At 41.7% G+C, this 17,833-nt stretch overlaps 1 protein-coding gene across 1 annotated transcript; it reads left to right on the forward strand.

The window, feature by feature from the left end:
- The first annotated feature begins 6,013 nt into the window (after positions 1 to 6,013).
- On the forward strand, positions 6,014 to 15,631 carry LOC134635385 (collagenase 3-like). The gene is made up of 11 exons (XM_063484771.1): positions 6,014 to 6,042; positions 12,799 to 12,865; positions 12,964 to 13,205; positions 13,294 to 13,442; positions 13,744 to 13,872; positions 13,993 to 14,154; positions 14,257 to 14,386; positions 14,484 to 14,617; positions 14,700 to 14,859; positions 14,953 to 15,056; positions 15,522 to 15,631. The coding sequence occupies exons 1-11, from the start codon at positions 6,014 to 6,016 to the stop codon at positions 15,629 to 15,631; spliced, it is 1,416 nt and encodes a 471-aa protein (XP_063340841.1).
- The last annotated feature ends 2,202 nt before the right edge of the window (positions 15,632 to 17,833 follow it).

Consider the following 17,833-nt stretch of genomic DNA (forward strand, 5'->3'; position numbering starts at 1 on the left):
TGTAGGCTCGCTTGGTTCTGACATTTTACAGCACTTCTTAATCAACCCACTTAGAAATAAGAAATGTAGATGATTAACCAATCCTCAGTGTTTAACACTTACTCATATGTAAATGGCAAAAACATAACACAGTTCAAATGGAAATGCTATCTTACAAAAATACACCTGATAATAAACTTCAAAACAGTTCAAAAATTTCCATCCAAAACCTTCACTTATTGCTTCCCAAATACACTTTTACCTTAAAATCTTCAAAATAAAAAGAACTGTAACTTACACACCAAAACAAAATGTACTATACACCACAGAAGTTATCAATCACAGTATTCTTCAGCAATGTTCGCAAAAGTCCCGCACTTAACTTAAAGACTTTCCTTAAAACACTGCCCTTTAATACTTGTGCATGTGTTATATCACCATATGCATATAGTACTTTCTAGCTTATCTGCCAGTTCTTGTCAGCTCCGCTGCGCTGTAGACACGTAGCAACAAGCCCGCTGATGCTTTGAAGTTGCCGCATCGTCAATTAGTGGCCGCTTGCGTCGACAAACAGTTCAATTTTTCATAATTCCCTCGAAGCACAGGCAGACGCAAGTGGTTTTCTGTCACTGGTTTATTTGAAGACTCTCCAAATATACAATGTCACTGTGGTGAACACAAATGTGCTACCACATTTTGGTAAATTTTATTATTTTTAAGGAAAATATACGCCAGTAATTAAGACAATTATTATTTTACATTCATTACGTGTAGTCCATAAAAATTGAGGAGAGTAAAAGTGATAAATGATAAGCGGAACTTTTGACACTGTAGTCGTTCGCCCGCGGTTGCCTAGAGCGGACCAACTTCCTGTCCTCTCAGACGCAATTCAGGAAAAGGACAAACGACAAGGTAGCCAAAGAACAATCCTCACTAACAATCAAACAACTTGCCGCCCAAGTAGAGACTCTAACTAACATGGTCGCCAGCCTAATTAAACAACAGGAGGCAAAGCCTTGCCAGCTGTCCCCACAACCACCTCCCAACCCGCTGTTCCAGACCCCAGCCAACCCCAACAGACCTCCTCAAAAGAAAGCGTTCCTTTGTCCAAAGTGTACTGAACAGAACTTGCAGGACTGTAGCCATTGCTTTGTATGCTGCGAGTCAGGACACCGAGCAGTGGGATGTTTAAAGTGGACCAAAACTCAGGGAAACTGGAATCGGTCTCTGTCGAGGGACAGCCAGAGGCCGGCGCAGAGTCACAGTCCCAGCCAGTAAGGTCCTCCTCTGCACAGCTCACCACTGAGTGTGCAAGACGTCGTAGTAAGCTAAAAAGAAAGCAGTCAAAGCGAGACCAGAGAAAGCAACAGGTAACCTCTTGCCAAAGTTTTACACCAAACAGCTGTAAAGCCCCCCTAGTTGGAAAGAAAAGCCTCCTCAAGTGTTTGATTGGTGGCTATCCAGTGACAGTGTTATTTGATTCTGGCTCACAAGTGAGTTTAGTGGACAGACAGTGGGTTCAGCGGTTTATTCCTAACTATCAGGTACGACCACTCCAAGAGCTGTTAAATGATGGACTTGACGTTTATGTGGTTAACGGACAAGCAGTTCCTTATGATGGGTGGGTCGAGCTTACAGTCACTCTCGCTGGTCACGAAGATCCCAATCTTACTGTGCAAGCTCCATTCCTTGTCAGTAAGCTGTCACTCCCTCAGCCCCTCTTGGGAGCGAGCGTGCTTGGCGCCATTATCCAAACACAAGAGTCAGACCGAGAGGCCAGTGCTTTATTGTATAGTCTCCTACGCAAAGCTTTTGGTACAGATGAAGAGCAAGTGATGGCTATGGTAAACTTCATACAAGCACCACAAAGAGCAGGATGTGATCCAGCCGCAGTGAGAATTGGGAAGAGCAATGTGACCATTCCTGCTGGAAAAGCAGTCCAAGTGTGGTGCAGAGTACCCCAAAGTTTTGACATTTGTGACCCCCTGGTGCTGTACGAACCCGACGAGAACATTGCCTTGAGACACCTGAGTGTTGGGGAAGGGCTCCTTGAGATCAACAACCCTCAAAGGCCATTTGTTAAGGTCCCCATCTCTAACCACTCCAAACACGAAATAATTCTACCGAAGAGAACAACCCTGGGTACTATCCAACATGTCGCTAAAGTTATTGAGACAGACCGACCCACAAACACAATCAGAGCTGACTCAACCCACACAAAGCCCCATCACCACAGCTGAGGTAAGCGCAGCCACCTCTGTTTCTGAACTGTCCACTGAGTCATGGCTGCCACCAGTTGATCTTAGCCACCTGAGTCCGGACCAACAGAAGTCAGTTGAAAAGGTGCTAAGGGAAGAGTGTGAGGCGTTCTCTCGTAGCAGCACAGACATTGGCTGTATCCCTTCACTACAAATGGAAATCAGGCTCAAAGATGATACACCAGTCCAGAGAGCCTATGCTTCTATCCCTAAACCCCTCTACAGGGAAGTGAAGGAGTATATTCAAGAGCTGATTGTCAAGGGATGGGTAGTGAAGTCACAGTCGCCGTATGCTGCTCCAGTCATTTGCGTAAGGAAGAAGGATGGGTCTTTACGTTTGTGCATCGATTATCGTCTCTTAAACAACAAGACTGTGCCAGACAGGCACCCACTTCCCTGGATCCAGGATCTCACAGACTCGCTAGGTGGTTACAGCTGGTTGTCGATCCTGGATCAGGGTAAAGCTTATCATCAAGGTTTCATCGCAGAAGGCTCAAGGTACCTGACGGCATTCACTACCCCGTGGGGCCTCTACGAATGGGTGAGGATACCCTTTGGACTGTCGAATGCCCCAGCAGCCTTCCAACGGAGCATGGAAGAAATGCTTGACACCCTCCGAGACGAGTGCTGTATCCCTTACCTTGATGATGTGCTTTGTTTTTCCAAGTCGTTCGACGAACATGTCCAAGTGTTACAGAAAGTCCTCCAAGCCCTACAACGGCATGGTGTAAAGCTAAAACCCGAGAAGTGTGAGCTGTTTGGTAAAGAGGTTCGCTATGTCGGCCGATTGGTATCTGCAGATGGAGTAAAGGTGGACCCCAAAGATACTGAGGCAGTACAGGCACTCAAACACAAAAGGCCACAGACCGTCGGAGAAGTCAGGCAGCTTTTGGGATTCCTAAGCTATTATCGGACGTATGTGCAGGACTTCTCACGCATAGCCGAACCGTTGTATGACTTGCTCCAAGTCCCGTCCAACACACTGCCACCAAAGCCAACTAGAGGCAGAGCAAAACACACTCAGCAGCCTTCTCGAGCCCTGATACAGTGGAACAAAGAACACCAAGAAATCCTCCAGCGCTTGATCGACATGCTCACTCAGCCACCAGTGTTAGCATACCCTGACTTCACCCGCCCTTTTATATTGCACACGGACGCATCCCAGAGAGGCCTTGGTGCTGTCCTATATCAGAACCAACAAGACAAGATGAGAGTGATTGGGTACGGGTCTCGCACGCTCACACCTGCTGAACAAAACTACCACTTGCACAGCGGAAAACTAGAGTTTCTCGCCCTCAAGTGGGCAGTTTGTGACAAGTTTAAGGATTACCTCTACTATGCTCCACATTTCACCATTTTTACAGATAACAATCCCTTGACATATGTCCTCAGCACAGCAAAGTTCAACGCAGTCGGGCACCGTTGGGTCGGACAATTGGCAGATTTCCACTTCGACATCAAATACCGGCCAGGAAAAGTAAACATTGATGCAGATGTGCTGTCACGTTGCCCACTTGACATTGAGAGGTTCATGGAAGAGTGCTCAGAGGAACTGTCGGAGGAAGCCGTATGTGCAGTTTGGGAAGGGAGCAGAAAAGCGAAGCAAGGAGACGTAGCATGGATTGCAGCCCTTAGCCTCGCCACACCAAACCTACCCATCAAAGAACCCCTACAGTCAATCAGTCATGACCAACTTGTACAATCGCAGAGAGCAGATCCAGCAATCGCTAAAGTCATTGACATGGTAGAGAAGGACATAAGACCAACGGAAGATGACAAGGCTGACGCTAACACAAAGAGACTGTTGAGAGAGTGGAGTCGGCTGCACATGGAGCGAATATATACTGGTTGTTGTAGACCATTTTACCAGGTTCGCACAAGCATATCCCACCAAGAATAAGGCCACAAAGACCGCAGCAGACCGCCTCTTCAACGACTACATTCCCAAATTCGGCTACCCCTCCAAGCTCCACCACGACCAGGGTCGCGAGTTTGAGAATGAGTTATTCAAGTCCCTAAGAGAACTCGCAGGCGTTGGTCATTCAAGGACATCCCCCTACCATCCCCAATGCAACCCTACTGAAAGACTGAATCGCACCCTGTTACAGATGCTGCGTACACTGGGAGAAAAGGAGAAACAAAATTGGAAGGAACATCTACCCCATGTTATACATGCTTACAACTGTACCAAGCATGAATCTACTGGCTTCTCTCCGTACTACCTCTTGTATGGTCGACACCCTCGTCTTCCAGTGGACCTTCTCTTTGGTCTCATGGCAGAAAACAACACTGAGACACCACATGGGTATGCAGGAAGATGGAAAGGGAAGATGACAGAAGCATACCGCATTGCAAATGCAAACAGTCAACAGTCAAGTTCCAAAGGCAAAGCAAACTATGACAAAAGGTGCAAAGGAGTAATGCTACAGACAGGAGACCGAGTACTGGTACGAAACCTGAGTGAAAGGGGGGGCCCTGGCAAACTGAGACCCTACTGGGAGCAAACGGTCTACATCATGAGGGAGCAAGTGGGCGACAACCCCGTCTACAAAGTGAGTCCAGAGGCGGGAGGCCGTCCTGTTTGCACCTTGCACAGGAACTTGTTGTTGCAAGTAAACGACTTGCCAGTGGACATTATCCAAAGTCAGGCTACAAGACCACACAAGAGAAACAAGAAGTCCTCCGGAAGACCAATGACACCAGAGCCGAACCCTGACACAACTGACTCGGAAGAGGGTGAGCCACTCTACTGGCTTGGTGTACCCAGATATCCTCGAGAGAGCCATTCTCCAGTCACACCAGTTCCAAGTGGAGCGCAACGGAGCTCCGGTCCAAGTGAACTAAGACAAGTCTTAAGGGCTCGTGTCCAACCTGGAAAAAAAAGTGGCATGGTTCTGGAAGAGGATCTAATCGTGTTAAGAGACCCAGACCTACCTCAGCTAAGTGACGATCAGGAGATGCCTCAGGTTCAAGAAGAAGTTGACGTCACTGAGTCCAGCCCTGATCCAGTAGAGGTTCCTGACCCAGAGCCGGAACCCAGGGTGGAGCCAGGGGATGACATCCATCCAGAGCCACCGCCTCATCTTAGGCAGTCCAACAGGCAGAGGCGTCCCACCACATTCTTCACCTACCCGTCCTTGGGTCAACCAGCCTATCAGGCTCATCCTGCGGTGAACACCATCAACGTCCAGCCTTCGCCATATCCCTCCCTGTACTACCCTCCTCTCTACTCTCAGCCCCTCTACCCCTCTCCCCTTACCCCTAGCCCTTACTTACCTGTTTCATATGTTGTTCCTTGCTATTGAATCGAACAGAAATCTCAAGAAAAAGGATGCCTGAAGGTTAAGGACACCTGGGCAAGAGGAATATTCCAGGGACTTCTGTAAAGAGACTTTGTTAAGTTTAAAGGTTTTTTTTATAATTCAAGTTAAGTGTCAGGAGCCACTTTTGCTGTTGGGGAGCGTGTGGTGAACACAAATGTGCTACCACATTTTGGTAAATTTTATTATTTTTAAGGAAAATATATGCCAGTAATTAAGACAATTATTATTTTACATTCATTAAGTGTAGTCCATAAAAATTGAGGAGAGTAAAAGTGATAAATGATAAGCGGAACTTTTGACACTGTAGTCGTTCGCCCGCGGTTGCCTAGAGCGGACCAACTTCCTGTCCTCTCAGACGCAATTCGGGAAAAGATACGAGTGCTCCTGTGATTCTTTCTCTGAGACTCTACCTTTATTTTTACAGGTCAGTATCGTCTTAAAAAAATACAGTGTATGAGGGCTTTGTGCCTCGTTCTACTTCGGTGTTTACTGAGAGTTATGCTGACACCGCCGATGTAACCTTAAGTGGGGTTTAGTTGAAAGTTACTGAAGCACGGCACCGCAGCGGCGGTAAAGCCGAGCCGCGCAGCCCCAAGTCTCGCGAGAGTTACCGCGAGAGTTCGCCAGCCCGCGGGATGTATTTAAACCTAGTAAACTTCATTTAACAATCAAATATGTGTGTGTGGTGCTCCAATTTAACTGTAAAGGCCCTGACATCAGATTATTGGAGTTTAAAGTATCTCATATACACTTTATGGTTCAAGTAATGTGGAAATGTTAGGAATAAGCTAAGATTGCATGTACATTTATGTTGTTACATTGCAAAGTAATACATTCAGGTGTGTTTTGTCTAATTTAGTAAGATTTATGCATTTATATCAGATTTGTGGATAAGCTATTTTGAGTTTGCCCTATATGTGAGAAAGAGCAATAAGACGTTTAAGGCATTGTATGATATCTGCACTGCTGATGTAAATGAGTGAAGGAATAGTGTAATTAACAGTGTAAACTGGAGAAGTGTAATAACCATAGATACATATATTTGCCAAATGCCTTTTATTTACCTTTTACAGTTATTGAGCATATCTGACAAGTGAATGCACTGAATGTAAATTATATTTGTTGATCTGAAATAAGAGACGCAATTCGGGAAAAGATACGAGTGCTCCTGTGATTCTTTCTCTGAGACTCTACCTTTATTTTTACAGATTTGTATTCTTTTTGTTATTGTGGTCTTCACACCTGGGACCCATAACATCATCATGCCAACAGCTACATTATTAGTCAGATTACATTCAGCTGTGTGCTCACCGGTCTCTCATTATCGTCCTCATTAGTCTGTGTATTAAAGTCATCAGTTATTTTCAGCTCATTGTCTTGTCATTGATGTTGTCACTGACATCGTTCCCATGTGTGTTTTCAATTCAGCCAGCCATTAAGTCATCCAGCCAGTCAGCGTTCGTTCATGTTCTGTTCATGCACTCACTACAGTAAACTTCCATATCCTGCATTGTAAGTCCTGCATTTGGGTCATCTCTTCCTCGCATCCACACACGACCCCTAACAGAAACTGTCAAATATGAATCTGAAAATTGGGGAATGTGTTAAAAATGGCTGTTGCTGCCTCTCAAGCCTCCAGAGTGGTCTACCAATGCCTGAAGTGGGAAGAGCATCAAGATAGATAGATAGATAGAACTTTATTAATCCCTCAGGGAAATTCAGTAGGGACAGTAGGTTCAGTAGGTAGGGACAAACAGTTTTGAAATTGTACCCAAATCTGTCTTTTGAAGAGTTTGTTAATAAGTTTCTGAGTATGTTTAATAATGGTTCTCGACACAATGGTTCAGATTATTTACAACTTTTTTCATTAACTTTCTCTGGCAACCACGTAGAGCAAATCAGCCTTTTCCTATTCGAAGCACCTTAAACACCCCTGGTTCTCGGTCCTCACAGACTTAGTACTCATAATCCCAATATCTATTGTTCTAAGGATTGTATCTCCAGGCAACACATTTTCCCTCCCAAAAGCATAACATTTTGTGCTAGGTGACAAATCGTCAGTATATTACGCCTTTGGCCACCCAACACGTCCCTATATTAAAATGAGGAAACATGAGAACTGTTTGGAATGAATCTACACATGTACATTTATTTTACTTAAAGCGCTTTGGAAAACACTATCTAACACAATTAAGGTGGTGGTTAAAATTAAGGATAAGGTTAGGGTAGAGCTGGGCGATAAAACGATAACGATATGTATTGCGAAATAACTTTTTCTCGATAGAAAAATTTAACTATTGCGATAGACCTCATCTCTCTCTTGCTCTCTTAAAAAAAGAAAAGAAGAACAGCCAATCCAAATTAAGAAGCGCAGAGCCGAACCAATCACAGCCGCAGCGTCACGTCACGTGACTTGTTACGTACAGCACAAGTGCCAAGCCGCACATTATTATTATTAGTAGTAGTAGTAGTAGTATTTCGTAGTGATGTGTTGGTTGCGAACGAAATGGCTCTTAGAGCCGGATCTTTGACGTGAACGACGCGAGCCGGCTCCTTATCGCGACCCGTGGGGTTTTTTTTTCTTTCTTTCTCTCACCCTCTCTCTCTCTCGTACTTTTTTTCTGCTTCACTCCGCACATGAGCCTTGCGCTTTGCGCTGGGAAGAGGGGGGAGAGGCGGTAGTTACACTCGCAGTAGCACAGGAACAGAGCGGGAGGGAGAGAGAGAAAAAGAGAGCCAGGGACAACAACGTCACATTAGAAAGGTATAGTAATCATCCACAACTATTTTCAGTTGCGGATGATAAAGGATTCAGAAAGTTCAGAAAGCTATACAACAAGGAGAGATTGAAAATTTCCTTTTAGTTCTCAGTTTATTTGATATTGACAAAAGTTAGTCAATTTTGTCTGTTCTTCTGTAAAACGAACTAAGATTTATTTTTAGAATTAATATTTTGTTTCTAAGTGGAATTGACAATTTAGTAGTCTGTTTTGTTTGTTCTATTTTGAAACTTAAACGCTTTAGCGGCTGCCTTTTGTGTAGTTTGCAATATTTGCCTTTATTTATCTGAAAAAGTCTCATGTTCCTTAAGTACATCTACCCTGTTGAACTTATTATGGGAAATAAATAGTAAAATCAAGACAAGCTGCTGATTATTTCACATTTTACTTGTGAGCAACGGCACATTTAAATCTTACAAATATAGTTATTTGGCTTATATCGTGATATATATCGTTATCGCCTGAAATGAAAAAAACATATCGTGATATGAAAAAATCTTATATCGCCCAGCTCTAGGTTAGGGTTAGGCCTGGAATACACGGCTGGAACGTGTGTTACTGCGGGAGTGTCATTCAATTAGATTTCATCCACAATCCGGCACATTACATAGGAAGGCGGAAGGTCACCTTTCGCATTCCCTGGAATGCCTCGGGACGTGACAAATCGTCTGTATATTACACATCGGGAGTGAGAGCGGGCTGCCCTAGGTGGAGTATACATTACCATCTACTTTTCCTCAGATCCACCACTCCTTTGGTCAATTCCTCCATTAGAGCCAAAACACCTGAACCCCGTCCCTCCATGCCTCAAGTGTAGCACAATCTTGCAGAAGTGTTTGACAAAGCTTGGTGCTGGGCTCTTTTTCATGGCAAAGAAAAAATCCCGGTGACAAACAAGTACCCCTCACCCCTCCTGTAAACTGAATTGGAACCCCAAGGCAACACCATTTTCACTAAACTGGACCTTCGTAATGCCTATTACTTGGTAAGGATTAAAGAGGGAGACAAATGGAAAACAGCATTCAAACACATCTTGCGCACTTTGAATACCTTGTTATAGCATTTTGTTTAACCAGTGCTCTGGCAGTTTCCCATTCCCTTGGAAATAATGTGCTTCAAGACTTCATTAATCACTTTGTCTTTGTTTAGTTTGATGATATTCTCATTTCCTCTAAGACCCTCCATGATCATTAAAGCCATGGCTGTTTGGTCCTCTAGCACCATCTTAAGAACTGGCTCTATGTTAGCGGTGAGAAATGTGAGTTTCACGCAGACTCTGTTTCATTCCTTGTTTTCATTGTGGTAAGGACAACTCAAATCTGACCCTGTAAAACACCAACTTTCTGTAGTGCAGTTTTGAGATTCCTTTCCAGGCGCCTCAACTCCCACCCACACTGTCAAGTAACCTCAATAGGTCGCCTAATAGGGTGATGCAAAGTCTCACAATGGTTTCACCTGAAACCTGTGGTGATAATGACCCACGCCTTTTTTCACACATTGGTTCAAAAGGGTTGGCTGTGTACAAAAAACATTTGTTTACAAACTGAGAAACTGGGATCGAATTATACTGGTCCCTTTGAGTTGACTCTATCATTACTCCTGTCTCTGTCCGGTTGAAATGACCACAGAACAGGAAAATTCACCATGTTTTCCATGTCTTGCAGTCTGGACCAGTCCATTGGCTCCTCACAATTTTGAAAGTTTCTTTGCCTTGCCTGCAAAATAGTATGTTACCTGCTTTTCCTGTGCTCAGATTTGATTGGCAGACCCATGGATACAGATTTGTGAGCAGCCTGTTGTCTGTATGTAAACGTTTGGAATTGAAATGGTTTGGATTCCAAGGAGAACCCAGAGGGTGACTAGAACTCTCACTCCTGTTGTTCATTTGGATATTGTAGTTGAAAATTAACTTTAAATAAATACATGGAACTATGACCTGGAGCCATTTGAGTCCTGCCTGTTGCTAGAACCTCGATGCAAAGTGGTGAGTTGTTCAACTGGCTAGTGTCGATGGAAGGAAAGAGCATTTTTTCTGATATGATGAATGGTGAAATGTTGAATGGTGATGGTGAAATTTGAAAGATAATTTTCACACTTTGGTTTTTATTTATTGCCAAATCCATGCCACATCTTTGTTATGTCTGAGATATAGCCTATTTTTAGCCATTTTGACATCTATCATTCCAGGAACTAACATCTGTGAAAATTGTTGATAAGCTGCCAAAATGGAAATGTCTGGATTTGTTGTCTCACTGTCTCACATGCACACTGTTCTGTTTAAGGGTGTGGATCTCTGTTTATCATTATAGACTGCCTTTTGTTAAACCTGCTGAGTCATTGAAGAGTAAATGAACTATTTGATGGCACACCTGCCCACATACACCTGACTGTGAAGATAGACCCGATGTTTGAATCATAATCTCTGTTTGGAGGGAAAATATGATGACTACTCATATAACGATGTGGTTATCAGCATTGTTTTTACACACTGTACTGCAAAGTTACCAAAGCAAAAGCCAAAAGGGTGTATAACAATGAGCATCAGCTTTTGATGTCCATTCAGTCGTCTCAGCATGGTCTGGAATTTTTTCTTTTTTTTGAATACTTCATTACCTCATTACTTTAAAAGGCAGCAGATAGAGAGTACTATTCTTGAGAAGGAGGAAGAGTCCCTGAAGTGTTTGGGTAATTTCAGTCATGACAACTCAACATTCAGTAGTAAAAGATCTTCTGCCTGCAACAACCTCTGTGATTCAGTCTCTGTGATTCATGCATCAGATCATCAAGCTGCAGTAACAAGTCATAGGTTGAGTTATCAGTTCCCATCAGGTTCAGCTGCAATCACAGTGGACAAACTGGCTTTTTAATGAGGTTTTCTGACTTCTCGAACAGAAGCATAAACATTGTAAGAATGCTGGAAATAGGTACTGTTACTACAGTAGGGTAGTGTATTTTGAAGCCTGTTTCTAAATATGAGAAATTTAAAAAAAGTGACAATTTCAGTTTCTAATAGTAAAAGCATGAACACTTCAGTGGTATAGAATTACCACTGAAGTATGATTCACAAAATACTTATGACGTTTAATGAATTTGCCCCAAATAAGGTTAAAAAAAACTCTGGTACTTTTTTTCTTGCTGTCATGCAGTCAAAATCCTGACGAGTCTCTGATTCATGTCACAACAGCACCAATATATATATATATAATAATGAAAATGCATACTTTCTTTTTTTGGTTCTGTTGATGCATTATAAACTCTTTTGTTTTCCAAGACAGTCATCATGCCCCACTACCGGTGGACCTTATACAAGACTTCTTGTAATCCTTATACAAGATGATTACAGATGACTGACGCAGTCGGTGTTAAAATCTGTTAACATCAGCTCATTGTGTAATGGAGTGTTGTAATATTGACCCATATAATTGCCCCAAAATAGATACTCATATATGCAGTCATGGAGACACAACAGAAATGATCATCTTGTGGTGCATATTTAAGCCATAAAAAAAATTTTCAGAAGTGTTTCATTTTATGTTTTCTGAAAAAATAAAAGAAGAAAAGAAGAAGGACCTAATAGATACTTAATAGATACTTTTTCATAACAGGCATTAACTGGTCATAGTTTACACATGTACTAGCTGGGGTTTTTTTTTAGCATTGTTCTACCATTGTTCAGTATATCTAAGACACAATGAAAACGATACTACCATTAGTGTCCAATACTGAAAAGAATGGCAGCACTGTTGTGCACCACATGCAAAATTGAGAGTAAACAGAGGGTTTGTTGACAGCACGATATATCTTGTTTGGGTTTGGCCTCAAGGCACATTGCTCATTTATCACTAGAAAAAATAATCTAGGGGCTGCCTTTTGTGATGATAACAACAAATAACTTTTGACTCGTGCTAAACCGCCTTAAGCAAAATTGACAGTGTCTCTTGTAATATAACTTCGAACAACATGCAAAATTAGGAAACATATTCAAAGTAAAATGACAAATATGCAATAAATGTTTCATCTCCCTCCTGTTTAAATACATAGAGACAATATTGTCTGAATGAGTATCAGCAAAACACTGATGAAGAAATACACTAGCATGATCCTACAATGATATGCACAACAGTCAAAACGCACTGGTTTTATTATCCCTTACTGTTTCACTATTAACATAATATTTGGTTTAAAAATCTGTAGTTTTGGTATGTAATGCTTTGTAATGTGTCATATCATAATCACAGAGTTGATTTGGGAATTTTCTATCTGTGTTGATCTTCTCCTCAGTCATGTCATCCTAAATATAACTATTACTGAGTCATCAGCTCAAGGAAGTAGTTGCTCAACACACCCACTCTACGTTACTTCCACTCCACAGCCTATATAACACCAGACTTCAGTGTACACACACAAGTCAAAACAGTGAAGAAGTATGAGGTCTCTCACTGGGTATATTCTGTTCAGTCTGGCGACTGCAGTTCTCTCTGTGCCGCTTTCTGAAGTTTCTGTGGAAGATGAAAGTTTTGCAAAGGTATGCATATGTTTCCTTTGCTTGTCCTATAATTGTAACACAAGTCCTACGACTATGGAGTATTAAGTATATCATTCAGATCTCATGTTCTTTGACAGAACTACCTGAAGAAATTCTTCAACCTCACAGAGGAGGAGGGTCCAGCTGTCAGAAGGGGCATCAGCCCGTTGAACAAGAAGCTGGCTGAGATGCAGAGATCCTTTGGTCTCCAGATCACTGGGTCTCTGGATGCTGACACTTTGGCCATGATGAAGAAGCCCCGCTGTGGGGTTCCCGATGAACAGGTCGCTCGTTTCTCCATTTATGGAAACAAATGGCAGAAACGCAGCCTCACATACAGGTGAATGATCTAAAGACACAACATAGCACACAACATGAGAAAATGTGACCACATTAATGATTTTCTTGAATATTTCTTTATCCTGCAGGATAGAGAACTACACACCTGACATGTCTGTGGCAGAGGTGGATGACTCCATAGGCAAAGCTCTGCAGGTGTGGGCCAAAGTCACTCCACTGAGGTTCACAAGGATCTACAGGGGCATTGCTGATATTAGGATCTCCTTTGCTCGCCGGGGTGAGTGCAAATTTTTTTCAGCAATGGAAGATGCACTCAGATAACATCATTATTAAAAATATGAGTCTAAAACAATAGAAAATAGAGTATAGATAGGTTACTCAGAATCAGAATACCCTAAAGAAATGATATACTTATACACACAATACCTCTAATCGGCATTATATTGTATTACATAGAGTTATATATGTTTTAGATTGACTGTTTGAATCCACTTTGAGATAACTATTTACCAAATGTTTCATGTCAATGTATGCGCAAAATGGTTTGTAAATTTTGGCTTGTTTACCTTATTTAATAGCACATGGTGATTATAATTCCTTTGATGGACCCGGTAACATTCTCGCCCACGCCTTTGCTCCCGGTGATGGTTTTGGAGGGGATGCCCATTTTGACGATGATGAATATTTTACGTTCCGCTCAAACCGTGGTGAGGTTTTCACTTATCATTTTTTCCTTTTTGATCTTTACGTGCTGTGATTTTAGAAAATAACTGCATTGTCGCACTGAGTCCTGTAACCGACCTGCCATTATGTGTTTTCGGCTTCAGGCGTCGTCCTCTTCATTGTCGCCGCCCATGAGTTTGGTCACTCTCTGGGCTTAGGTCATTCCAATGTCCCTGGTGCCCTAATGTACCCAACGTACTCATACAGAAACCCTGACACCTTTGTTCTGCCTCAGGATGATGTTCGGGGCATTCAGTACCTCTATGGTGAGTACTGAGGGTCTGAATATTGCTTTGGTATTGCTGCTCGTTTTGACCTTTGGTGGATTGTGAAGCAGGGGTTCCCAAAACGTATCTTTTAAATTCTAGGTTCAAACTCTAGGAAGGATCCCTCTGTGGTTGATCCCACACCTCCCACTACTCCTGATGCCTGTGATTCTACCATGGTATTGGATGCTGTCACAACCCACAGAGGAGAGATTATCTTCTTCAAAGACAGGTTTCAGATATGCTCCACAGCAGAGTGCTAAAACATCTAAATCCACAGCTTAGTAATGATTGTTTGATGGCTCATGTTTGTCTCTATTTATTATCAGCTTCTTGTGGCGTAGCTACCCTCAAAGCCAGACTCCACAGCAAAGCCTCATCAGAAGCTTGTGGCCTAGTGCCCCTGTGGACATCGATGCTGCGTATGAGAGCCGACAGTTAGACACAGTGTTTCTGTTCAAAGGTATTGGTTTCTCCTTATCTATGTAAGAAACACATTCCATATTTTAGAATCTAACTTAAGCGTTTTCAATCATTTTCTACAGGTCGCAAAGTGTGGGCCTTCACTGGCAACCAGCCCGTGCGGGGCTACCCTAAAACACTTACTGCTTTTGGTCTGCCAAAAGGAGTGAGGAAAATCGATGCTGCCCTTCATGATGTAAACTCTGGCAAAACTCTCTTCTTTGTAGGCAATAATTACTTCAGGTGAGTTGAAAGTTTACCAGTTCCCATTTTCACTGTGAGCTACTCTATACTATTAACGTTAACTGGATCAATCTATTTTCTGGTTTTCTTCAGTTATGATGAGTCCAGAAAGACTATGGAGCAGGGATATCCCAGACTGGTGAATCAGGCCTTTACAGGCCTGACCAGCAATGTTACGGCAGCTTTCCAGTACAGAGGTGAGTGGTCCTCACTGCTAACCTGAAATTAGAGATTTTAAAAAAATGTCTTGCCAGACTAAAAGTCATGCCACTGTCATTCTAATTTCCACACTTTTAACATAACAGCAGAACCAGAAGCAGCTTTAAAACTCTTTAAAACTCTTTAACAGTTGCTTAAACTATACGCTCCAGTGTAAAACTGAAAAGTGACACCTACTTCATAATGAGTCTAAAAACATAACCTCCCCGAAACTACAGTTAAGTATTAAGTACTGAGCTTAGAGACAGTAGTAAGTGGAATTTTTTGGCAAAGACTGCTGGCTGTATTTATGCTTTAAGCTAAGCTAACCTTCTTTTAGTTTAGTATAACCAACACATGAAAGCAGTGGCCTCATGTACATCGTTGAATTAAGACAATGTATTATTTTCGTGAACCATTTCTTTAACTAGTATTTAGACTAACACTAAGCCATTGTTCTGCAGGTTACACTTACATTTACAGTGGACCCTACATGTTTGAGTACGACCTGGGGACTGGGACACTGCACCGTGTGTTGAGGAACAGTTACTTCCTGCACTGCACAAACTCCTAGACGATTCGGTCTTTGTTTTTACAGTATGCAGTAATTGTGCAAACTAAGACAAAAATCTGTAAAATCTGTAAACAAATCGTACAGTATTATTCAAGTACTTCACTGAAAATTTTTAAACTGCACTTTTCTCAATTTCTTTTTAAATATATAATAAAAGTGGGGCTTAAGGAGTCAGTACTATGATCTATAAATATATGATCTACACATCCTTGCTTTTGCTAAATTATTTTGATCCCAGATGGACACAAAATCTTTGCCCTTGCCTGAGTAATTCATTGTACTTTAACAACAGTTACAGCTCACATAAGATAATTTTATTGATGCAAGTTTTGCTGAAACAAAACAAAACTAGTTTATAGTGGAAACAACTAAATTAAAAACTGATATTGGTATCCTGATATGTCTGAACACCCTCTAAAAATTTTGAGAATATTAAAGAGAAATTGAACCACTGACCAAGTATGTTAAAGGGGGATTTAATACTGGTAGGTTAGTAGCATTGTGCTATAGCTGCAGAAGGTATGAGATTGATGAGCACTGCATTAAGTAATTAATTTTGAGAATATTTTATTGACCTTCTAAATGCAGCTTCAAATGTATTTTCTCAACGTGTTTTGTTGTAATTGCTCAAATGACTTCATTTTAAAAGGAGCATTCACTAATAAATACACTAAATGACTTCCTTGTCTTTAGACTGTCGTTTCTGAATTTTAAATAACTGATGGTTACATGCAATGTTCCCTCTAATTTTTCATGTGTCTGAGCGAACACACAAACTCCCTGAGCGGTCCCTTGGACCACTGTGAGCGACAGCAGACGTGTGCACTGTGGTCACACCAGCATCAATCCATCCAAGTTACATGGTTTATTAAAATAATCAAATTACAGCATTTACATTTATGTTAGAATACTTTTAATTAACTGCTTTAGCCCACTTACAATGAAAATTTAAAAAATCGTGTTCATGACCTGTGTAGTATGTCAACACCATTGGAAGTAAAAATAACTTGAACTCCAATTTTGAAAACACAACTTTCTTTCTTTCTTTCTTTCTTTTTTTCATAAAACTCTGATTTGTAGTATGAGTCTGTGGTCTGGGAGAGAGTCCTGTAACTCTCTGTGTGCAAAATACAGTACATAATGACCAATGTTGGGCAATTAATTATATAGTTACTTCTTCAAAAAAGTAACTCAGTTTGGCAAACAACAAAGTTTTTTGCAGCTATTTTTTTTAATGCAGCCAAGGCGTTTTTAAATAAACATTTCAAACTATTTACAGAACAATCAGCTGTTCTGCATCAAATTTGATGCCACACAAATTATTTGTGCCACTCCAAAAAATAATTTCTGTCCACTATGAGATAAAGGAGAACAACAGCCTGATTCCTGCAGGCCTGACAACAGGAGATGTATCACTCCTGTAACACCTGTAACATTCAGCAGTCGCCTCACTGTTCTGACACACACAACAAAACTATTGACTACACTACACACTAACTACACAAGATTTGCGCTAAACGTCGCAAATCTCTCACATCTCAAAACACCGCCATCACTCCTAAAACTTCCCCCCGTTTCTTAACAACTAGATGCCACGTTGCTATATCAGTTTTGATTGGTCGACATGGTACTTTTTTCGACCAATAGGAAAGGGGAGGTGGGGGGTGGTTTTGTCTTTGCTCACAGGTGGAGAGTGCTTTCGAGCGTTTTCCTTATAAAACGCTGTTTTTACCGTTTCTTCCCGCAGTAAATATAAACAACGATAGTATTCAGGAAGAAGACCAAACATTGCATATTTTTTTATCATAACTCTGGTTTTACGTGGCCTATCAACACAATTTAAAAACTGGTATAAAGTACACTTTTTTTCCGTCAGTTGTTCTGTCTGTCCTGCTCACATCGCCAATGGTTGTACACGTTGTCATTAACGTGGCTTCACTCCACATCAGCCACGCCGCTTTGCTAGCTAAACACCGGTGTCGGCATATAAGGACGCTGTCATAGCCTGTCAACCACGTTGATTGGCTGCGTATATACGAATATGAATCGCATCATTGGCTGGACTATGGGATAAGGAGGCATCGTTCTAATCCCATACGGGAGCAGCCAGTCACTTACTGACTAACACTGCAAACAGAATTGTTAAAGTTTTAATTTTAATTTCAATTCAGGTTAGATTTTTTTTTTTGTGCGCAACGCAGA

This window comes from Pelmatolapia mariae, linkage group LG10_11 (genome assembly GCF_036321145.2).
Source record: "Pelmatolapia mariae isolate MD_Pm_ZW linkage group LG10_11, Pm_UMD_F_2, whole genome shotgun sequence".
Taxonomy (NCBI): Eukaryota; Metazoa; Chordata; class Actinopteri; order Cichliformes; family Cichlidae; genus Pelmatolapia; species Pelmatolapia mariae.

What these genes read in the sequence shown, in the direction of transcription:
- LOC134635385 (XM_063484771.1), top strand. Translation starts at nt 6,014, where the DNA reads ATGAGGGCTTTGTGCCTCGTTCTACTTCG. An exon ending in TTGTGCCTCGTTCTACTTCG is followed by an intron (nt 6,043 to 12,798) that starts GTGTTTACTGAG and finishes TATTCTGTTCAG; the next exon opens with TCTGGCGACTGCAGTTCTCT. An exon ending in GATCTCCTTTGCTCGCCGGG is followed by an intron (nt 13,443 to 13,743) that starts GTGAGTGCAAAT and finishes CTTATTTAATAG; the next exon opens with CACATGGTGATTATAATTCC.